At 45.1% G+C, this 24,636-nt stretch overlaps 1 protein-coding gene across 3 annotated transcripts in view; it reads left to right on the plus strand.

Moving 5' to 3' along the window:
• The window catches only part of FGD3 (FYVE, RhoGEF and PH domain containing 3), a 54,875-nt gene that overhangs the window by 18,810 nt on the left and 11,429 nt on the right, over positions 1 to 24,636 (plus strand). For all 3 annotated transcript variants that reach the window (XM_090273945.1, XM_090273947.1, XM_090273946.1), the window contains exons 4-11: positions 14,366 to 14,455; positions 15,116 to 15,252; positions 16,893 to 17,049; positions 18,664 to 18,802; positions 19,500 to 19,558; positions 21,842 to 21,988; positions 22,148 to 22,240; positions 23,614 to 23,693. In XM_090273945.1, the coding sequence (XP_090130071.1) occupies positions 14,366 to 14,455; positions 15,116 to 15,252; positions 16,893 to 17,049; positions 18,664 to 18,802; positions 19,500 to 19,558; positions 21,842 to 21,988; positions 22,148 to 22,240; positions 23,614 to 23,693 (902 nt within the window). The remainder of the gene's footprint in view (positions 1 to 14,365; positions 14,456 to 15,115; positions 15,253 to 16,892; positions 17,050 to 18,663; positions 18,803 to 19,499; positions 19,559 to 21,841; positions 21,989 to 22,147; positions 22,241 to 23,613; positions 23,694 to 24,636) is intronic.

Raw genomic sequence — 24,636 nt, forward strand, 5'->3', positions numbered from 1 at the left:
AGGTAAATTTAATTCATTTACAAGTAATCACTATTAGGAAAAGACTTACTATTGCTATTTTATCCCTCTCTTACCGCCTCCCTTTTGTTTCACCGAATTTTGTACTGACATGCTTTGATTTTCTTCTCATTTCTTTTTGTATGTACTGTAGTCCACAGTTATAGTCTTTGTGATTACCATAGCAGTTATGTAAAATATATTAAAGTTATACATTTTATTTTGAACTGTAACTGAACTTCAATTGCATATAAAAATTCTACTCCTTTACAGTTCCCTCTCCTCCCCACTGTTACTGATGTCACATATGACACATTTATATATTGTATACCCATTAACAAATATTTATAATTATTAAATGCTTTTATTATTTAAGTTCTATGTACCAAAATTGCAACAGTACATGTTACATTTGTCCATGCATTTACGTTTACCAGAGAATCTTATATTTTTGTACAGCTTATGTTTCTGTCTGCCATCTTCACAACTTGAAGGAGTCCCTTAAACATTTCTAGCATAGCATGTCTAGTTTATTTGGGAAAGCCATAGTTTCTTCATTTTAGGACAGCTCCCCAAGATACAGTATTCTTGGTTGATGGCTTTTTTCTTTTAGCATGTTAAATATATAATCTCATTCCTTTTAAAAAAATTATAATGGGTCTCAGATTGGGTTTTTAAACTTTAATTATATTTTATTGATTATGCTATTTCATTATTCCTGGTTATTTCCCCCTTTGCCACCCTCCACCCAGCACCCCCCACTCCCTCAGGCAATCCCCACCCCCATTGCTCATATCCATGGGTCATGTGTGTAAGTTCTTTGGCTACTCCATTTCCTATACTGTAATTTACAAGCACGTGGCTATTCTCTGACTACCTATTTGTACTTTGTAATCCTCCCACCTCTTCACCTATGCCACTACATCACCCTCCCATCTGACAGCCATCAAAATTCTTTCCTTATCCATGAGTCTGTCTCTGTTCTTCTTGTTTTGCTTAGTTTGATTTTTAGATTCAGTTGTTGATAGATATGTATTTTTGTTATTTTATTGTTCATAGTTTTGATCTTCTTGTTCTTAAATAAGTTCCTTTAACCTTTCATATAATAATGGTTTGGTAATGATGAACTCCTTTAGTGGTTTGTGTGTGTGTGTGTGTGTGTGTGTGTGTGTGCGCGCGTGTGTCTGTCTGGGAAGCTCTTTATCTGCCCTTTGATTCTGAATGATAGCTTTGCTGGGTAGAGCAATCTTTTGTTTTTTTAATATGCTTTATTGATTATGCTGTTACAGTTGTCCCAACTGCTTTTCCCTTTGTTCCCCTCCACCCAGTGACATCCCTCCCTCCAGTAGTCCCCCACTCTTAGTCCATGCCCATTGGTTGTGTACATAGTTCTTCTCAACACCTTCCTCTCTATTCCACTCCCTCCTACTATGCTTCTTAATCCCTGTACCATCTCCCTCCCTTTCCCCCCTTCCTCCTCCCTGCTGACCTTTCCCCATAATTTTCCCCATACCTACAATTCTTTTCACACTCTCATGGCCTATTTAGTTTGTCTTTGTTTCAGTTCCCTAGCTTCTGTTGTTGGTTGTTGTGATACGGTTTTCATTTTAATGTTCATAGTTTTGATCCTCTTTCTCCTAAACAAGTCCCTTTAACATTTCATATGACAGAGGTGCGGATCTGATGAACTCCTTCAGTTTTACTTTGTCCTGAAAACACTTTCTCTGCCCTTCTATTCTGAATGACAGCTCCACTGGATAGAGTAATCGTCGTTGTAGGTTTTTGCTTTTCATTACCTTGAATATTTCTTGCCAGTCCCTTCTTGCCTGCAGAGTTTCTTTTGAGAAATCAGCTGACAGTCTTATCGGGACCCCTTTGTATGTAATTCTCTTCTTCTCTCTTGCTGCTTTTAAGATTCTCTCTTTATCCTTAATTTTTGACATTTTGATTATAATATGTCTTGGTGTGGTTGTCCCTGGGTCCAGTTGTTTTGGAACTCTCTGTGCTTCCTGGACCTGTAAGTCTATTTCCTTCCCCAAGTTAGGGAAATTCTGTTTCATTATTTTTTCACATAATTTTTCCATTTCTAGTTCTTCTTCTTCACCTTCTGGCAACCCTATGATTTGGATGTTGGCCCGCTTATAGCTGTCCAATAAGTTTCTGAGCCTTTCCTCATTTTTCTCACTTCTCGTTTCCTCTTTCTGCACTGGTTGACTGTTTGTTCCTTTCATATGTTCCGATTTGTTGATTTGATCCCTGGTTTTCTTGCCCTCACCACTAGTTTCATATGTGTTTTTGTTCATGTCAGCAGGACTAGCCTTCATTCCTTCCCTGTCTTGTTTAATATCTGCTGTTAGGTCTAAAAGCACTTTTATAACCAAAGCTCTGAACTGTGCCTCAAAAATATTTCCTACCTGCTGCTTCGTTAGATTAGAAATTTGCTGTCTGGTCAGCTGCATCACTGGGATCTCTATCATGATCTGTGCCATCTTGAACAGTTTTGTGTTTACCTTTGCTTCCTGGGCAGGGCTGTCACATCTCCTACGCTACAGAGGGCGGAGCCCTGTGGACTCGTCACAACTGGGTGACCCGTCTCATTACACTGTGGCGTTTTGTGCGGGTGTGGGGGCCCAAGATGGATTCCTGCCATTCACTTTCTGCTGAGAGACTGGGAGCCTCCTCCTCCGTCCCCACCCCCACTGGGCCTCACAGTCCAAGGCAATGGAGGTCTGCCTTCCCTGGCTTTGGAATCACAAGCTGATGGGTCTGTCTGCAGCCAGGGGTGCTCCCCGGATGCTTCTCACTTCCCCTCAAATATGGGTGTCTGTGCTTACCGCTGTCCTGCCACCATCGCTGCTGTTACCACGGACAGCACAGCTTGATCTCTTCTCCCCCGCTTCACCCCTCCTACCTCTCCAGATGAGCACCACTTCTTTATAACTTCATATGTTGAACTTCCATTTACTTTCTGGACCTTCTGGTTATTGCTGGTTTTGCGATAGTTGTATTCCTTCTTAGTTGTGGAGGGAGACAGAGCATGTCAGTCTAGGCATCCATCTTGGCTGGAAGTCTCCTGTGTTTGTTTGCTTCCGTGTCCCAGGGAAAGCTGTCGCTCCTGCTACGTTGTAAGGGGCGGAACCTTAGGGATTCGTCAGTAATAGGTGACCTGTTTCACCACGTTGTGGCGCTGAATGCGGGGGAGGAGTCTGAGAAGGAACAATGCCGCTTGCCCAGCACTTGCCCCTTTTCCAGGCACCTCTCCCACTTCTGCATTGGACTGGCGCCCCTCTAGCTGCTGCCCTGACCGTCATTCCCAGAGTGGTTGGGTCTGCGGATGTTCTAGGTCTGTGGGGCCCTTTAAACAAGTGGACTCTGCTGAGAGACCGGCAGTTTCTGCCTCCACCCCAACCCCCACTGGTTTTCAAAGTCAAAAGCAATGAGGCTTGATTTTCCCTGGAGCTGGGACAGTGAGTTGCTCTGGTGAGGAGCTGGGAACACTCCCCAGGTGTCCCTCCTGACTTTTTAAAACGTGTAACTGCACTTTCCGCCGGTCTGCTGCTGTTGCTGCTGCTGCCACCACCACACCATGTCTTCTCCGCCCAGGCTCCGACCCTCCTACCTGTCTAAATGAGTATTTCTTCTTTATATCTTTGTTTGCTGGACTTCCATGCACTTTGATTTTCTGGAACTTCTGGTTGTTTCTAGTTTTGAGATAGTTGTATTCCTTCTTAGTTGTGGAGGGAGACACAGCATGTCTGTCTACGCCTCCATCTTGGCTGGAAGTCCTGGGTAGAGCAATCTTGACTGTAAGTCCTGCTTTTTATGTCTTTGAACATTTTTTGTCAATCCCTTCTAGCCTGCAAAATTTCTTTTGAGAAGTCAGCTGACAACCTTCTGGGAACTCCTTTGTCGGTAACTCTCTGCTTTTCTCTTGCTGCTTTTAAGATTCTCTCTTTATATTTAAACTTTGGCATTTTAATTATGATGTGGTTTGAAGTGGGCCTCTTTGCATCCATCTTGTTTGGGACTCCATGCCTCCTGGACTATTTCCTTCACCAAAGTAGGGAAGCTTTCTTTCGTTACTTTTTTCAAATAGATTTCCAATTTCTTGGTCTTTCTCTTGTCTTTCTGGCACCTCTTGATGTGAATGTTGGGCCTATTGAAGTTGTTCCAGAGGCTGCTTATACTATCCTCATTTTTTGGTTTCTTTTTTCTTCTTGCTGTTCTGATTAGTTGTTTTTTGCCTCATTATGTTCCAAATCATTGATTTGACTCTTGGATTCATCCACTCTACTATTGTTTCCCTCTAAATTGTACTTTATTTCAATTAGTGCATCCTTCATTTCTGACTAGATCTTTTTAATGCAGTTGAGTTCCTCGCTAGTTTCCTTGAGCATCCTTATAACCAGTGTTTCAAATTCTACATCTGAGAGATTGCCTATATTCATTTCATTTAGCTCTTTTTCTGGAGTTTTGATCTGTTCTTAGCTTTGGGCCATGTTTCTTTGTCTCCTTCTTTTGGCAGCCTCCCTGTGTTTGTTTCTATATATTATGTAGAGTTTCTATGACTCACTGTCTTGGTAGTGTAAGAAATAAAGTCAATGACTCTCAAATCAGTAGGAGATAATTAACAGGTGAATCATGGAAAAGGAGCCGGGAAATGACATTCCGCAGTTCCTCACACATATCTTTGGTACCAAAAGGAGGAAGATTGTCATCACCGAATGCAGAGATGTAGATGTAGATGGGTAGATGTAGCTAGATAACTTTGCAAGTAAGTTGAAGAAAGACCTATAACTAGATTGCCCTTAGTTAATCACACCGTTAGTTAATTAGTTAATCATGTTAGATTGTGAACCCAGGTTAATCAGTAATGGAGAAATGGGGGAGAAGGAGAGGGGAGGGGGAGCTAATCACATTAAGGAGTGGGAGCTAATTGCGTTACTATAAAACCAGTTTACTTTGTCTACTTCGTGCATGCATGCCCCTGGCTGTCTGTGCGCCTGACTCTGCAGACTCATGAATAAACACCCCGCTTTGCTGCTGAAGTCCTGTGTACCAGTGTTTTATTGTGAGTGTTTCTCACAATTTTGGGGCTCATCCGGGATCCTCTGCCTGTGTGCAGGAAGAGGCTCTGAGCCGAGGTGGGGAGATGTGTCCTACCCGCTTTGGGGTGGCCCGCTTGACCCAGGGCCTACCCATCTCACAGTGTCTGGAAATAGACCTGAGACTTCCTGTTGGGACAGCAGTAGAACCGATGCATGGGGGAAACAAAAGCAAACACCACGGGAACCAGGCAACCTCTTACATGGGCCAAGGTAAGAAAATTGGACTTAATTACTGCCTTGGTGGTTGTGCATTCTTGGAGATTGAATGTGTGTGTGTGTGACGGAGACATATCTCAAGATACAAAGCGAGTGCAGAGTCCCAATCCGCGGTTCCATTCTCATGTGAGGGAAACGGCCAGAGACAGATGAAGTGAATCTTGGCTGTGTGTAAGAAATCTCCAGTACTGTACAGGGGGTTGAGCACACAGGGCATGGGCAAGAAACCTCCAATCAGTGGAGTTGGCCTCATGGCATCTCTGTATACAAGAAATCTCCAGCAAGGGGGGGTTGAGTATACAGGGTCTGTATACAAGAAACTTCCAGTACAGGGGTTGAGTATACAGGGTGTGCGCAAGAAACTTCCAGTACTGGGGTGGTGGTGAGCTCACAGGTTCCTGTGCAAGAAACCTCCAGTAAGGCGTTGAGGACAAAGCCAGGGTTCATGTTCAAGAAATTTCTAGTAAGGGGGGTTGAGGACACAACCAGATTCAGGCACAGCCACAGGAATCAACTGAGGATGGGAAATAAAAATTCTAAGCCTAGGGAAACTAAATGGGACAAAGAAACACCCCATAGACATTCTGCCCAGGAGTCCATTAGGGAAAATGTTAAAGCATTGGGGAGAAGATCCCCAGACCCAGAATAAGAAAAAACAGAAAATGGTAAAATATTGCTGTCTCCTTTGGCCAGAGGAACCAAATAAGGGGCAGTCTGTTTTCTGGCCCCAATTTGGGTCTGATGAAACTTGGGTTTGTCAAGCCCTGATCTTATATGTGAGTGATCAGGCATCAGTTTCTAAGGAAGAGAAGAAATATGCTCTCTGCTGGTTACAACCTACTGGCAGGTCTACAGGTCTCTTCCCTGTAAAAGAAAAATAAGATAGAGCCTGGGACCCTCTATCCTGTCTCCTACCACCTTACGGCCCTGGCCAGCCAGTGGCCAATTGGGCATAGGCACCACAGAGAGACAGTACAGATGAATCAGGCAGGGACACCTAACAGGTGCCTAACTGGTAGTTGTGCTCACAACACCCACGGCACTGGTGGGAACTTACTCTAGATTAAAAAAGAATTAGAACAATGTAAGCAAGACCTAAAGAACTTCCCCATTCCCTCAGAGCAGCTGATGTTTCCCCTTAGGGAGGTCCCAATGGGCCCAGGGCAAATTGGATATGTTAATGTTCCTTTAACAAGCACTGAAGTTAGAAACTTCAAGCGTGATATGAAGCGCTTGGTAGAGGACCCCTTTGGATTGGCAGAACAATTAGATCAGTTCCTTGGACCCAGCATATACATGTGGATGGAATTAATGTATATTCTAGACATCTTCAGTGGGGAAGAGAGAGGAATGATCAGACAGGCTTCTCTGAGGATATGGGAAAGGGTACATCCTCCTGGTCAGGGAATTGTCCTGGACAAACAAAAGTTTCCCAGTATAGATCCTGAATGGGATCATAACAGGCTGGAGGATAGGGCTCAGATGAGAGACCTTAGGAGCCTCTTCATTAGGGGAATCAAGGAGTCTGTTCCCCAAGCACAGAATGTCTCCAAGGCATTCAAAAAACAGCAAGAAAGAGATGAAACTCCATTAGCATTCATACAGAACCTCAGGGACCAGATGAGAAAGTATTCTGGTCTAAATCCAGAGAGTGCTGTAGGGCAGGGACTCTTAAAAGTCATTGTTGTAACAGAAACTGGCCAGATATTTATAAGAAATTGCAGAAGGTAGATGAATGGGCCAGATAGAACAACTGAAAAACTCCTCAGGAAAGCTCATAAAGTGTACATTAGAAGAGAGAAGGAGAAGCAGAAGTTTGTTTAAAGCTGTAGGATATCTCTGCAAATCTAGGAACTTTTAGCTGCCAGATACGGAGTTTGAGTATAGTCCTTCACAGTGTGGAAAAGAACAAGGATTGGAAGCATGTTATGGTTAAATCTAAAGAAGTAAAGAGTATTTAGGAAGTCTGTGAATGTTGCAGAAGGTCTGTGGAAAGTCGTAATGATAAAAAGGAAACAGTTATGGAAGTTTTAAACCTGGGAAAAGGAACCTCAGTTGCTTGTGTTCTGATTTTATAAAAGTGTATTTTGGTTTGTTCTGTTGTGGAATTCTCTGTATCTGTTTTTGACCAATGAGACCTAGAAAGGTCATCTGTAAACCAGTCAGGGAGATTGCCTTTTACCACCTGGAACCCAGGAAGGGTCATTTAGGGCCGATGAGAATTCCATCCTGGGCAAGTGAGCATGTCTCTGCCAAGGGCACGTCTCACTAGGAGGCCAGTGGACATACTGGAGAGAGAAGGCCTAGGTGTCTTGTGTTTTAAATTATTGCTCTATGCTCTGAAAGGAAAAATTGAGGTTTCCCAGGGAAAGTTAAAACTTCACATGAAAGAAAGGGACCCAGGGAAAGTGTAAGACATAAAAATGAAAAAGGTTTGTTAAAAGTTTGTAAAAGTTTTGAAAAGAAATTGTACGGTTTTAGTGACAGAAGTTATAATGCATGGAAGTGCAAGTTTGAAGGACAAGGATTATCCTTCACACTTCTATATTTTTCTCCTTACCCGATCTTTCCAGTATTTGGCATTCTTAAAGAAGTAAGTAATGACCTAAGGTTCCTTTGCATAAAACTAATAAGACCAGTTGCTAATGGTGGTTTTGTCAACTGAGGCTTTGACTGGGATGTCATGCCTGAAGGAGGCATGCCTAGGCTCTGGTTGTTACCAGAAAGCCCTGAGGAATGGGAATTGACTTTCAATGATAATGAAAGCCCACGAGGAAAAAGCCTGATAGCCTGGTTGGTTGTGTGGTTTGTGGCAATCTTTCTAAGGAAGGAACAAAGGTTGCTTTCCTAAAAGTTGGCTAGGAGGAACCTTAAGGCACAATGGAAAACTTGAAGGACACGTAAAAAGCATGGGTTTTACAGGAAAGGCCAGATGGCAGGTGTGTGGCTCAGCTTCTGTGCTCAGAAGGGCAGACTGAAGGTCAACCTGAAGGTTCTTTGTGTGAGTTCCAGCAAAGCAAAGTTAAAGATTATATGTAATCAGTTGCTGCTCTTGTTGTGTTTATACAAACAAATAGACAAAATTAAAACTGGACTTAATGCAGTCCCTTTAATGACAAGGAAGGTAATCTTAAGGAGACAAATCATGATTTGAGGAAAATCACAATGCTCAGTGGTAGACTATAAACTAGTGCAGCTGTCTTTAACTTTGTTTTCATTTAGAAGTTAAAACTAGGTTTGTAATATCATCAAAAATGTTCAATCTACAGGCAAAAAGGACCTGTCAAATTGCCACTGTTAAATATCATTCCAGCAAAGGCCTTGTGGACTGGATGTCTCCACAGTCTTACAGATTCAGAGACTGGTTTGTGGGTTATGTTGTGTGAATTAACATGTGTGTTCTTCCTTCTGTTTGCATAGGGCATAAGCCTATGATCTTATTACCTGAGTAATTGTCTGCACATATAGACCTACTTAAGAAGGCCATCTGTGTCGCCACCTCCTGAGACTCAATGGTTTGGCTAAACTAAGCGGTTGGGTTGGTAAAATGTGGGGCAGTCTGTGAGCTTCACTTTAAAACTAGTTTCTCTTTTTCTGTCCCACAGCTTGGACAGAAAGACCCCAGAGGTCTGAGAAGTGGGAAATCCTAAAATGTTCTCCTCAGCCAAACCTAAGTTTAGTGGGCAAAAGGGCTTTAAACAGGTGTGACATGCCTTGCACACCTTCTGCCAAAGAAGCCAATTTTTTCCAAATGTGGGACATTAAACATTAATCCCTGCCTGTTTTCATCTAATGTTATAGTTTAATTATGCCTTTTAACCCTGTTGCCAAATCTGTTGCCCCCAGAATACGACAAGGATGCCAGTTTGTTTGGCAGTGCCAGCCCTTGGAATCTGAGCATGCCGCTTCCCGGGGACAGCCAACTGACCTGGACTTTACAAAATCCTTCCCCATGTGGGAAGGTCACCCCCACTCCCTCACTCCCACTCTATTAGAGATTTCTAGACCCAAGGGTAGGTAGGACAACAGCCATGTCCAGCTTGAAGCAGCTAGAGGAGCATGAGACCTTCGCCCATTGTCTTTTATAAGGTAATAAAGGGTCTTAAGTCTGATAGGGGGAATTGTTACAGAGTAAGGCCCCCCAAAATTCCATAGACCCTGCAGTTGGGAGATGAGGGAAGATGACAGCTTTCAAGGTGCCTTTTCATAGCTATGGCTGGTAGCCAGTATCTTAGTTATACAGATGGCTTTGGTTCTTCCAAGGCCCCAAGGAGATGGGAGGGATTTTGACTATAAAATGGTGATGAAAAAGAGGTCACCAGTCCCTGGTGGATCATTCGATCCTCATATCTATATTGATGCCATTGAGGTCCCTAAAGGAGTTCCAGATGAGTTTAAGGCTAGGAATCAAATAGCGATGGGGTTTGAGTCAGTCCTCTTCTGTGGTCAACAATTAACGAGAATGTTGATTGGGTAAACTATATTTATTATAGTTTTTATAGATTTATTAATTATATCAGAGATACTATAGAAGAAATAGCTCAACATTTAGACGCCACCAGGCAAATGACCTGGGAGAATAGGATGGCACTGGATATGCTGCTAGCAGAAAAAGAAGGTGTATATGTAATGCTCAGGGGACAGTGTTGCACTTTTATCCCCAATAATACAGCTTCTGATGGGACTATCATTAAGGCTCTCCAGGGACTGACCAACCCAGCAAATGAACTAGCAGAAAACTCAGGCATCAACAATCCTGTAACAGGATGGTTAGAAAACTGGTTTGGTAATTGGAAAGGAATGATCACATCAGCTCTTGTCTCCCCTCCCTCATTGTAGTAGCAGGCGTCCTTACTGCTTTAGGCTGCTGTATTACAGTATTTCCTGCATCAGAGGTTTAGTTCAGAAATTAATTGAGACTGCACTAACTAAACAGATGCCAGTAATTTATCAACAGAATAATCTCCTCCTCCTGGAGGCTGAAGAAAATCATTGCTATGAGGCAGAGAGTTGAGAAATTCTCATAATGTTTGAAGGGACAAATTAGAGGTTTGAGTAGTCAATTTTCCAAAAGAGACAAGGGAAGTTGTAAGGGATAAAGAAGCCAGTAACTCTCAAACCAGTAGGAAATAATTAACAGATGAATCATGGAAAAGGAGCTGGAAAATGACATTCCGCAGTTCCTCACACATATCTCTGGGACCAAAAGGAGGAAGACTGTCATCCCGAAACACAGGGAAATAGATAGATGTAGCCAGATAACTTTGCAAATAAATTGGAGATAGACCTATAACTAGATTCGTCGTCGTCGTCGGCAGCCGTCCGTCTCGAGAGACGATGGTGTAGCTTCTTAAGAGTCTATCTGCACCGCCGAGAATGGCTGTGCAGTCCGACTCGGGAGTGACATGGTATCTATCTCCTCCCTTGTTAAATCGACATCATGCGATGACGCTGAAGCTACAGAGCCTGGGCAGGGTGATATGGAGGGTCTGCTGTTGCCCATGCAGCAGACCCCCCCTCTCTTCGCAGCTGAAGGGTCCAAGGGAAAGACGGAGTCGATACAGCTTGGGTTCAGGTGCGCCGCAGGAGTTGCCGGTGTTGACTACAACGTCAAACCGCCTTAGGGACTCCGGCTCCGGATTTTCTGTCGGGGTTTACTCCCTTAGCCTTTCCCCTGAAGAGGTATGCCGCAAGGCAGCGGAGGTTTTTTGGAGTCAGAGTTTTCCTTCTCTGATGTACCCTGACTGGAAGATCGAACCAGCGACACTTAGCTCGCAGGCCGACGCTCAATCCACTGAGCTAAACCAGCCAGGGCAATATAACTAGATTACCCTTAGTTAATCATACCCTTAGTTAAGTAGTTAATTGCATTAGACTGTGAACCCAGGATAATCAGTAATGGAGAAACTGGGGAGAAGAGAAGGGAGGGGGAGCTAATTGCGTTAGTATAAAACCAGTTTATTTTGTCTACTTCACATGCACATGCCCCTGGCTGTCTGTGCGCCGGACTCTGCAGATTCATGAATAAACTCGCTTTGTGGCTGAAGTCCTGTGTCCCAGTGTTTTATTGTGAGCATTTCTTACAGTAGCATGGCCTAATATAGTAGGTATCCTATAGGGTCCAGTAGCATAGTCTCCCCTATCAAGCTGGGTACTCGAGGTCCACCTTCGTGTGGGCTGAGTACACCCTCCTCTTGTAGTTGAGCCTTGATTGCTGTTGGCAAGTCAATGGGAGGAATTTACCCTTGCCAGGCGGATGCTAGGACTGGCTGTGACCACTGACCACCACCCTCTGCCATCATGGAGGATCAGCTGTGTAGGGGCAGGGTGGTGGTGCTCTGATGTGGTCTGTAGATGCCCACTGGGTGTGCAGGCTCTGGGATTTTTCAGGTGATGCAGGGAAAGGTCCTCCCCAACCCATGTTTTGCCTAGGGCCATGCTGCATGAGCTATAGAACAAACTGAGATGGCTGCTACTTTGGCTTGGAGATTCTCAGGAGAAGTCTAGCTGTGAATCTAGGCTGGCTACTGCTAGTGCTGGGCCTAGGGCTCACTGGAGATAGCTGTTGCTTGTTTGAGAGGGTTTAGGACAGTGGTTCTCAACCTTCCTAATGCGGCGACCCTTTAATACATTTCCTCATGTTGTGGTGACCCCCAACTATAAAATTATTTTCGTTGCTACTTTATAGCTGTAATTTTGCTACTGTTATGAATCATAATGTAAATATCTGATATGCAAGATGTATTTTCATTGTTACAAATTGAACATAATTAAAGCATAGTGATTAATCACAAAAACAATATGTAATTATATATGTGTTTTCTGATGGTCTTAGGTGACCCCTGTGAAAGGGTCGGTCCACCCCCAAAGGGGTTGCAACCCACAGGTTGAGAACCTCTGGTTTAGGAAGTTGTGAAACCTGAGCCAAGACCAGCCATTCATATGGAAAAGCAGTTTGGGTGGGCCCATAAGTTGAGTGTGGCTGAGTCTCGGGGGATCTCCAGAGTGAGGCAAACAGTGTTAGCTAGGTTCAGGGAGTCTCAGATATAGCACCAACTTGTCAGCTCTGTGAGGGATGGTTCATAAAAAGGACAATGGCCTCAGCTGACCTTGTTGCCAGCTACTTCAGTTCCTCCCTATATGCCACTGATGTATTTCAAGCTGCTACCCCTTTGCTGGAGCTCAGAGGGAGTAAGTCTGAGTAGGTGAGTCCATGTGTAGTTTTCAGGACTTATCTTCCTGGCACTGGAACCCTGCGATGTGGCCCCTGGTGTGGGGCTGGGACTCGACCTCCAATATATCCCTCCTGAATTTTTATCCATCACACCTGAATGGGGGACTTGCCTGTTCTGATCTTTGCCCCTCCTACAAGTCTGGATGAATGTGGTTTCTTTAATTCTGTAGTTGTCGGACTTTTGTGCAACTCAATTTCTGATGATTCTGAGTGGTGGTTGTTCTATATTTTAGTTGTAATTTTGATGTGGTTGTGTGAGGAGGTAAGCCATGTCTGCCTATGGCCATCTTGACTGGAAGTTTTTTTAAATTTAGATTTATCCTAGTTGGAGTTTCTTGAGCTTCTTGAATTTGTGTGTCTGTTTTTTAAACCAATTTTGGGAAATTTTCAGCCATTATTTCCTCAAATAAGCTCTCTTCCTCTTTCACTCTCTTCTCCTGCTAGGACTCCCTTAATGCATGTATTGGTCTTCTTATTAGTGTCCCATAAGTCCCTTAGGTTCTTTTGGTTTTTACTCATTCTTTTTTCTTTTCATTCCTCTGACTTGATGATTTCAAATGACCTGTCTTCAAGTTTTCTGATTCTTTCTTTTGCCTGATCAAACTGATATTAAACTCCTATAATGAGGTTTTTTTCCATTTATTTATTGTATTTTTCATCTCTTTAATTTTTATTTGAATCCTTTTTTATAGCTTCTATCTCTGTTGATATTCTTATCTTGTCCATGCATCATTTTTAATTTTGTTTAGTTGTATGTCTGTGTTTCCTTTTAGCTCACTGAACATCTATATGACAGGGTTTTTTCTTCTTTTTTTTTTTTTTTTTTTTTGTCAAACAGCTCAGAGATCTGTGTTTCTTTAGGGTTGGTTTCTGGAGTTTTATTTTGTTCCTTTGATTGAGCCATTTTCCCGTTTCTTTGTCATTTTTTGCTGGTATTTTGGCATTTGAAAAACAATTACCTCTCCAATTTTTGTTTGCTGGCTTGGTACAATCCAAAACTACCAATCAGCCTGACTGAAAATCCTTGGACCTTATAAATATTTTCTGATTTCTCACTCCCCTGACACCTGCCTGCAGAACATAAACTCTGATTTGATGCTTGCTTCTGTTTTTAGTGGCTTTCAAATCCTGGCACTTGCCCTGTCAGCACTCCAAGTCATACAAGACAGGAACCAGTCCCTCAAGCAGCCCCCAAACAAATCAGAACATTGGATACACAGTTAATTCTTTTGTTTTCATCCTGAAGGAGGAGCCTTGGTAAAGGGGGTTTACTTCCACTTGTGCCATGCTATGCTGTGTGGGGAGGGACATGAAAGAGGATGCCAAATACTTCCAGTTTCCTACCACATTTGTGAGGATCTCTTCTTGGTTTTACAAACCGTTGAGAGCTGTAGCTTCTCATTGGGTCTCTCAAGTTTTTACAGAGGTATTCTAGTCTATATATTGTTGTTAACTCCATGTCTCTGTGAGAGAAGGAGGACCTGTAGCTTTCTAGTTTGCTATCTTTCTGGCATCACTCCACAACATATTTTATATGGCTGCTGCAGCTGCTCTGTCTTCAAAGCCTCAGGAACAGAGTTGTCTCTGGACTGCAGAAGATTTTGGGGATTGGTAGGAACTCTTGTGCCTTCCTCAGAAACTTCTCTGGATATTCCATCTGTGAGAACTGAGCCCTGCATTCCAACCACAGCAGCATCCTATGGCCCCACAGCACCCCTAGTTGTCCCTGATGCACAACAGGTAACTCTTGTCAGATCTGCCTCTCCAAGGCTCATCTTCCACAGGTGATTTGTGGCTTTTCTCTCCCCAGTGTTCTAAGCTCCAAGAGCTGCTCCACATTGCCCAGGAGCTCCTGCACACTGAGGAGACCTATGTGAGGCGGCTGCACCTGCTAGACCAGGTAACCCCCTGGCTGGGGCATGCCTTTGTCTGTGCCCAGAATTTCAGTGGGCAGTTTCACAGGCAAACTCCCTATCTTAGCATTGTCTAGGCCTTACATTTGGAATACAAATGACTATGCTAAAACTCAGACAAATTTAAGTATCCTCCAGAAACTAGTATTTTTTTCTTTCAGAACTTGTGGCTCTGGGACAAAAATCTTTTCTGGTCCCCTTGAAGGTCATTATTCCTGGAAGTCACATAATATGAGGATGTAAATGACCTCTGGACATCTTTCTACATAAATAGTTGGGAGTGTGGGTGGCACTTTCTCTGCCCATGTGGCAACCTAGTGTTTAGGAGCACAGGAAGTAACTGCAAAGGAAACTTTGTAGCTCACAATCAGAGAAAAAAATATTGGGAACATCCATTGCCCATGAAAGGTAGATAGAGGAAAGATGGCCTATCCCCATCTGGAAGGGACTGTCTCTGCCTCACCCCCAATCCATAGCTATAACTAAGCTTGCTTTAAGACCATAAGGTTGTTTGAGCCACTTCAATGAAATGAGAGGTTTATTAAGGAAAGAGGATATGGTCACAGCCTCTCTTGGGCACCCACACCCCCAGAAGAAGCATGATCCCATTCATGGTGACCCACACTCAGTGACCACTGTGTGCCCAGGTTTTCTGCACCCAGCTGACAGAAGCAGGGATCCCTCTGGAAGTCACCACAGGCATCTTCTCTAACATCTCCTCCATCTATCACTTCCATGAGCAGTTCCTCCTGCCTGAGCTGCAGACAAGGATCAAAGAAGAGTGGTGAGTGTGGTCCACAGCACCTGGGAATTGGGTGGGGAGCAGTGTCTCCCAGGGAGTTTGACTTCAACACAGTTGATGGTTGAGGGTCCTGCTGATTTTATCACAGTGATTGATTGATTTTGCCAATTCACCTCTACATCTGAAGTTTTATGACTTAAAGCATGGCAGACACTTGAGCCTGTCTCATGGTGCTCTGGGCTCCTTCTCTGCAAAGTCCTGGACCAACCTTGACCTCACCGACTCTACTGCTACTTAGTGTCTCCCAGCCTAGCTTCTTCAGCTGCAAATCAAAGGGACTTTAATACCTGCTTAGGGCTTCATGGGATTTAAATGGGATTAGACATCTGCAAGCACCAAACAGCCAGCAAACAGTGCTAGTCAGTTCATTTTCCCTCTTAGGGTATACCCCACCTTTGCTTTAAAAAATTAATTTCCCCCCTCCATAGTATACTTTGTATCCTTCCGCTGTTCAGGGGGCTATCCTTCTGTACCTCTGCCACTTCTGTTCATTCTTAGCTCAGCCATAGTCACAATAATAAAACATCACAGGCAAGGCCCCCACCTGGCCATTCTCCACCTTATATGCTTTCTGCTCTGTTTTGGGTACCGCTGCAGCTTTGTTTTGTGGCCTCCACTGTCTCTCCTCTTTGCTGGCATCACTTGAGCCAGTATGCTGTTCTCCTGTAGCATCAGGAGCATCAGAAGCCTGGCCACTCCAAGCTGAAACCAGGCTAGGGAGAGCCAGGCCAGAACTGGATTAAGGGGGTGTCCCCTCACCTGCAAGGCTCAGCCAGGTGCTGGGTCAATTTGTAGATCTTTAGAGGGATAGGCTCTACCTATAGAGCAGGTGTCCCCAAGTTCATGAGGTTAAAGCTCAGGGCTGGTCTGGACTTCTGGCTGACACACAGTCTTTGTGGCTAGAAATGGGTTTTCTCCTCTAGGCCCTGGAAAGACTGTTAGTGCATAGATGCTCATGCTGTCCTGGTACAATAACAGTGCAGGAGGTCAGTGCCTGCCTGCTGCTTTTACAGGTGGGGGGCGTTTGAGTGAAATCCCAGGTGCAAATTTCCAGTTATGTTGCAGTGAATGGCTTTGTGTGTGTGCATTTTTTCTTCTTTTCATTAATTTATTTAGGGTAAATACCCATCACAGTTCTAAAGTCAAAGAATATTAAATATATTTTTATGCTTTTTGAAACTTATTTCTAAATCTTTGTCCATACCATTACCAGTAGTGCAGAGTGCTGCTCTCTCATGATGGTGCCAACCTTGAGTCATTCCACTGCTTCTAATATTTTTCCCATTTGAGGGAATAAAATGGAATTTCCTTGCTTCTCCTTGATAACTGTGACCCATCATGAGAGTGGCTCTCCATTACTAGCAACGGGTTTGAGCAACAGTTCTACGCCTGCACTACTGAAGTGCTTTACATGATCCTCTTGTTTGCCATCCAGTAATACACTATTTTCTACTCCATGTTATACAGGGAAGGAAACTAAGGCTCACACAGGGTGACCAGTTTGCCTATTATCTCACAGAGCTGCTAGTCAGGCCATCCCTTATAGCCCTCTGGTGGAATCCCTGTTCCACCCTGACCCCTCACCTGAGATGTTTCTTTGATGATCTCACTCCCTCACAAAGGGACATGAATCCTCGATTTGGGGACATCCTGCAGAAGCTGGCCCCATTCCTCAAGATGTATGGCGAGTATGTCAAAAACTTTGATCGGGCCATGGAGCTGGTGAGTGCCTGGACCCAGCGCTCACCGCTGTTCAGAGACATCGTCCACAGCATACAGGTAGGGCCCTGCCATGGCCTCAGGGGAAGAGCACTAGGTTGGTATTTTCATGTGGAGCAAGTTTGTACCATTGCGGGATGTGTCCAGATGCTCTATTGATGCTTTGATTCATAAAATAACTTTCAGAGACAAATCATCATTCTTCTTTCACCAGTGGAGAAATCGTGGCTCAAAGTGCTGTACAATCTGTGTTGTCGCAAACTATTGGAGATGGAACCTGGATCCAAATGGAAGTTCTTCCTCCACAGTGCTCCTCAATGGCTAGAGTAGACATTTAGGAAGATGTTACATTGATCTTTTCCTTTTTCTGCAAACAGCCTGTTCACATTTGGCTGCTGGTTTTTCCTGCCATGCTGCCCTTTTTCTTATTGATTCACAAGGTTTTTATATGTAAAAATGTTAGCTATTATCTGTCATATGTGTTACAAACAATTTTTTCTCATTTATTTTTTACTTTTTAATTTTATTTAAGATGCTATTTTTTATACAAAGCTTTTTTTAAAATTAACCACATTTGCCAATTTTTAAATAAAGTAATGCTTTAAAAAAGAAATTCATTTCTCACTCCCAAGGTTATAGAAATTATGTTTTCTTCTAATGTATGGTTTTATTTTAAAAATTAAAAATTCTATCCCAGAATGGTTTCCAGGTGGATTGTGGTATGAGGTAAGAATCTAGTTTTATTTTTGAGAATAGTCAGCCACTTGACCCAACATCACTAGTACACACACACACACACACATGAACACACATTCTTCAATGTATCCTAAGTGTAAATGAGCACAGAGACCCTCTGTGCCAAGAGTTTGGAGACCAGACTTAAGTTTAGGGTGGTCCCTCCATAACTTTCTGCATTTTCTCAGATCCTCTGTCATCAGGTCAGCTGTGATTTCCTAGTGTGGAGTCATAGCCCCTCCATGTCCCTCAGCATCCCTATCCATCCCCAGAGAGAGCAGCTCTGATACTGAATTCTTCCTTCTCCCTTCTGCCCACATCCTCTAAACCCTCATCCCATCACTTCTGTTTAGACACTCCCAGCTTTCCCCACAAAACCCTTTCCTCCAGCCTCCCCAAGCTATGCCTGTGGCTAACCCACAGCCATGAGTGACTGGAGACGAGAAGCTCATGCTGCCCTAGTCTGCAGGGGCTGGTCACCCAGTGGCAGGGTTAATTGGGGTTGGCCTATGCAAGGAATCCCAAGGATGAAAGTTTAGACTGGTGCTCAGGCTGTGGTTCTGCATTTCTGTCAAGACTGACAGGTGGAGAACAAAGCCCCATTTTCTGGGACATAAATTACAGCAGGCGAATGTAAGTAGGGAAGTCTCTCATAAGGGAAGGAGATGGTCTTTGTCCAAGCATTTATCTTCTTCCCCCAAGGATGTATATAAAAGAGCCAGCACTGGGTCTAGAGCAGCCCACCCGGGGTTCTGGCCCTTGCTCCATTGCTTAGCCTCTCTAGGCCACAGTTCCCTCTGCTACAATATGTAGTCTGCAGTCAGCAGGTGCAGATGCTCTGGGTAGCCTCCTGGGGGCTGTGGTGGCTTGAGGTAAGGGTGAGGCCCAGGGTTCACACATGTGCCCATGGGTGACCCACACTTTCTGTCTTCCCCACAGATGCAGGAGGTGTGTGGAAACCTGACACTGCAGCACCACATGCTGGAGCCTGTGCAGAGGGTCCCCCGCTACGAGCTGATGCTGAAGGACTATGTGAAGCGGCTCCCAGCCGATGCCCCAGACCGGAGGGATGCAGAGAGTAAGCAGAGCTGCCACGAGGCCAACAGGCTCCTGAGAAGTGAAATCAGGGGCACTTGCTGAAAACCTATGTCAAGAGAGAGACAGAGGGACAGAGACAGAGAGATAGAGATTGAGAGACATACACAGAGAGGCAGAGATACAGAGAGATAGAGAGAGAGAGGGACTGAGATGGAGAGATACACAAAAATAGAGACAGAAACAAAGATAGAGACAGACAGTGACAGAGAGAGACACAGACAGAGAGACAGAGACAGAGAGAGAGGGAGAGAGTTTCAAGTGTCCCCTAAACACACTTTGGGATGTGACCAAGGGTCTCTGAGGTAGAGGAAGATGCCCGGCTCCCACTGCAGTGTGAGGGGCAGACACTGGTTCTGAGGAGAGGGTACTAAATGCTGGCAATGCTTAGGCCTCAAAAGGGCCTTGCTGGGTCGCAGGAGTCACACCTGGCTAAAGGATAATGACTGTCACACAGCACAGGGCAGAGGCTACCCATGGAATGAGGTGCTGGTCCCTCAGGCCCCAGCAAATGAGGTATGTCTGCAGGGTCATGTCCCCACCTCCCAACTAACCAGCCCTCTTGAGCACCATGGGACATGGGAGGACAGGGAAAAACCTAACTCTTAGCCTCACTGGTTCAGGATGTGTGTGGAGCCACCAGGTGCCCTATAACCTAACTCCAAATCTTCCTCTGGCAGAGTCCTTGGAGCTCATCTCTACTGCTGCCAGCCACTCAAATGCTGCCATTCGGAAAGTGGTGAGTGGGGAGGTGACTGCTGGAGGATATCTGAGGGACTCACAGTGTGATGAAGGAAGAGTGTGGGGTGGGCCAGGTACCATTGGTGCACACACACACATACATCTGTCCTCACATAGGCTTCATCTGCATGCACATGTACCCACCTGTCCCAGGTGGGCTTTATTGACATGCATGCGCATATACACAAACATACACATGCACACACGTGTCCCTAGGTGGGCTCTATCAGTGTGCACACGCACACAGCTATCCCCAGGTGGGTTTCATCAGCATGCACATACACCCACATGTCCCACAAGACATACAGGGGCTCTGTTGAGGATTAGACAGGCCCGCCTCATACTAGCTCGATGATTGTTGGTATGTTATTTAGCGCTCTGTGTCTCAGTTTCCCCATTTGTAAAACACAATCACTGACAGAACCTGTCTCATTGGGCTGTTGTGGAGATTAAATCACTCTACATAAAACAGAAGAGGACTGGGCACAAGGTTAGCTCTCAGTGTTCCCATCACTTCCATTTATTCATTCACTCAAGCTGTTTTAGTCAGCTCAGGTGGCTATAACAAAATATCACGGACAGGGCAATTTAAACAACACACATGTATTCTCAGAGTTCTGGAGGCTAAGAGTCCCAGATCAAGGTGCCAGCAGATTCAGTCCTAGCTTGCAGGCAGCTACCTTCTCACTGTGTCCTCACATGGCAGACAGAGCAACAAAGCTTTCTGGGTCTCTTCTTATCACGTTTTAATCCCATCTTGGGGATTTGCTCTCATGACTGTGACCTTACCTAAACTTAATCACCTCCAAAGACCTTGCCTCCAAATACAGCCCAAAGGTGGAGGAGACACATGTCCTTGTTTATCTAACATGTCCGTGTAATGAGGTTGGGGTAAGTAGACCTCCTTGAGCCCATGCTGATATCCTGTGGCTCAGGTGGCTCTGTCCCCTGTTTGGTCTGCACACGGTCCAACTCTCCAGGTCACCACAGTTCCTACCCAGCTCTGGTGTCTATCTCCTGATCCTAAGGCCTGTTTACCTTCACACAGACACTGTCCCCCACACCACCACCCCCGCCCAGTTACAGTTTATATTCAATATTATTCTGTAGGACACTGTTGTATTTTAGAGAAAAAAGGAAGTGAAATATTTTTTTTAATCCCACATTTCTCAAAAGTGAGAATTGAGAAGTCGGCAGCTTGTTCTGAGACAGCTTTTGTTATGTGTGGTCTACTTCCAGTGTCCTCATTGCCTATATATCCCCAGGTCTGGGTTTGGAGTCCCTGGACCAGACTGGACTGAAGTCAGGTCCACTGTAGAGCACCCATGGCAACCCTAAACAGGCCACATTTTACTCTGGGTCTTTTTAAAATATAATTTCCCTCTTTTTCTTACCCAAGGCTAAATCTAATGAAGGAGGGAAAGCTGCTTTGCAGAACTCTGTGGTCATGAGCCCATACAGAGCCTATGGACATATGGGGGAGCTTCCATGGGCCACAGAATTCTGCATTCACTCCTTTACTCCTGGCTCAGGCCCCAAGTGGTAGTAGTGACAAGTCAGTGCCCATGAACTCTTGGCTCAGGGCTGGAGCCATAGCTACTGACTCTCTCCTATCCTATCCCAGGGGGACTGGTTGGTCATGTGACCGCCCAACCAGTCATGAGGCCAGAGGGAGATGAACTGCAGATTAGCAAAAGTCTGGTCTCATGATGGGTCTGGTGGAGCAGGAAATGAGGCAAGGCTACTAGAAGAGGGAGAACTGTTTGAAGTAAAATGTACAGCTTCCCGACATGTGTCCCCGAAGGTCTCCATTGAAGCCCCATAGATGGAGCTGGCATGCAGTGTAGAGGCTGAGAGGGTCAGTCCCAGTTCTGCAGCTGAAATGCCTTCAGCAAGTCACTTGACTTCTCTATGCCCCAGTTTCCTTGTCTGTAAATTGGAGATAATAATGGCACCGACCTGAAAGGGTCAATGCTAGAATTAAATGAGCTAATAGCTATATTGTGTGTGGAACACTGCCCAGCACATAGCAGCAGCATTAGCTGCTGTTATCATTTGTTGTTCTGTGCACTGTGAACTTCTAGTCATCCTTCAGTGCTCAACTTGAGTGTCAGTTACCCCATGCTTTCCCTCCTACCTCTCCTGCAAGTAGGCTCATTGTCCCATCTTGGTTCTGGACCATACTACATGGTGGGGCTCCACTCACCTCTGGTCCATGGCAGCCCTGCAGACCTCCAGTCATTGTGGCCACCCAGCTTCCTGAGCCCTATGTCTCTTGCAGGAGAAAATGCATAAGCTCTTAGAAGTATATGAACAACTGGGTGGGGAGGAGGACATTGTCAACCCTGCCAATGAACTGATCAAAGAGGGCCATATCCAGAAGCTGTCAGCCAAGAATGGCACGGCCCAAGACCGCCACCTCTTCCTGGTGAGCCCCATCCCCAAATCCCCATCAGGCCATTTTCAGCCCTGCCCAACTCCACCCCTGCCCAGCTCTGGAGCCATTACACACCTCCTCCCTGGGATGCTTTCTCTATGGGGTCACCTGGAAGCCTGCCTGCTGCTTACCCTGCTTTCCCTATCAAAGTTCAACAGCATGATCCTGTACTGTGTGCCCAAACTGTGGCTCATGGGCCAGAAGTTCAGTGTCCGGGAAAAGATTGCCATTTCAGACCTCCAGGTGGGTGAGCTCCTCCCTTCTTCCCCACTCCCCTCGGAAGGCACAGAGCAGATATGGGGACACAGGCTCTGATCTCTGCTGTACACCTGGCCACTGGCCCACTTCTCTAAGCCTCTACTCTATAGTGTGATCCAGGCATGGCTGGACTGTCTCTGAGGGTGTCTTGACCTGGCATCCTGGGCTGGGTGGGCAGGATCCCCTGTCCCTCTACTTGGCCCATCTGCTAGGGCACTGCAGGCCTCATACTCACAGGGTAAAGGATGGCACTAGGACCTTGGCTGACATCTGTCCCCTGTGAAGTCAGTGCTAAGGACCCCATTCACAGACCTAAAGGCGAAGCTTGTGGTGAATGCCTGATCCCCGTCCACACTCTCCCCTCTCCCACACTAACTCTGCCCAAACAAAATTCCACCAATGCCTGAGCCTGAGGTTCAGAAAACCTGCTGTCCTTGCTGTTCCAGTTTCCTGAGCCTGTCAGTGTCTCCTGGCATGGGAGCTCCAGGAACTAGAATCAGTTCCTTCTCCTGTGGGGAAAGGCTGTGAATTAACAAGTGCTCAAAAATACTAGCTAAATCCAAGTGTTTAAATAGTATCTAGAAAGTGAAGTTTTGACTTAGTGATACAAGAGAAAAAAAAAAAAAAAAAACAACAACAACAAAAAACCCTTCTTACCTTGAAATTCTCTGAATTCATGTTTAAGAAATACCATTATTAGTAATGACTAACTAGAGAAAACAATACTTTTCCCATAGTTAAAAGAATACTTTTCTAGTGTTTCTCTGTTAAAAAAAAAAAAAAAAATCAGTCTGTGTAATTAACTGGATGTATTAAAGTAGAAGTTCTCAACCTTTGGCTGCTTGGGAAAGTTCTGCTGTGAGGCCCCACTGACGACCTTGGGCAGGCCAGGCCCATATACCTCACACGCAGGTGCTGGTTCTGATGGCGACCTGCCTAAGAGCCACATTCAGCCACAAAGCTCAGGTATGCAGAACAGCAGAGATCGTCCTGGCTCTTCTCCTAAGAGTCTGTTCCCTCTGTCAGGTGTCATGACTGTGGGTTTCTTGATAGGGAAATGCTCAGCTTGTCCAGGGGCTGGCTGCCGACTTCCCAGGAATCCCAGGGGGCAGGCAGATTTGGCAGATGAGAGATCCTAGCTGCTCCTTCACAAGATGGTCCACTGTCCCCCACAGACTTGGTCATGAAACAACTGTCCCCCAATCATGACCTCGAGCCAGGCACCTTCCCAGCAGATGCACTGAAACACCCCTGCCCCCTCCTCAGAAAAGACCTCTATGTCTGAGAGCATGAGGCCACAGCTCAGGGCCTGCTAAGTGACTGGCTGTTTTGTTCTGTCCTTGGTCATGTGACTTTAGGTGCAGGATATCAACAAGCCACACTCAGCCCATACATTCATCATAACGGGAAGGAAAAGGTCCCTGGAGCTGCAAACCCGGTAGGCTCAGCTGTGTGACTTGACTTAGAATTTTAGCAGATACCCTCTTTTTCTAAACCAGATAACCTTGCCATGTGCTTTTATTTATTCATTGTGTTCACTTATTTGTGATTTAAAATGTAAGAGAATAAGGGGAAGTCAATGAAAATTTAGCCTCTGTCTACCTGTTTCTCCCCACAGTGGACATTCTTAACTATCCTTCAAATATCCTTCCAAAATTTATGTGCTTATACATATGTATCTATTGTGAAATCACAGATGGCTATGTACTGTATAACCTGTTCTGCATCTCGTTTTTTTCACTTAACTTATCAGACATCATCTTAACCTGAGTGCTATTTCCTAAATAATGTAATTCTTCACTATGATCATTGACCAGTTCGCACTGAGACACACCTAGGCTCCTGTGGGGTCTTGCTGTTGCATTTTGCACCAGGTTTTGTGCTTATGTGTATTCTCTCTGTCACATGGACTCCTGAAATAGAATTGCTGGCTATAGGCTAGCACGTCTGCTTTAAGTTTTCGTAGCTACTGTCACACTACCCTGTACGACTGTGCCAGGCTTGTGCTCTCACTGATGGCAACATGTGGGAGATCCTTCCTTCAATTCTACCAAAGACCTTTGTAATAACCCCTTGTGGCCCAGGGAGGCATTGATTTACATCCACAAAAGAGGGCTCTGCATACCATACCTGCCCGCACCTAGACATACTTGTCCTCATCTGGCCACACCTGACACCATTTGACCCTATGTGACTATATCTAACTCCATCTGGTCACACCTGACCCCACGTGGTCATACCTGACCTCATCTGGCTACACCTGACTCCCACATGATTAAACATGGCTCCAGCTGGACACCTGGACAGACACACCAGATTCCACTTGGCCATGCCTGGCCACACCTGACCCTACCTAGATACACATGAGTCACCTGGATAAA

Source organism: Furipterus horrens, unplaced genomic scaffold (assembly GCF_987537825.1).
Source record: "Furipterus horrens unplaced genomic scaffold, mFurHor1.1.pri manual_scaffold_4, whole genome shotgun sequence".
In the NCBI taxonomy this organism is placed as follows: Eukaryota; Metazoa; Chordata; class Mammalia; order Chiroptera; family Furipteridae; genus Furipterus; species Furipterus horrens.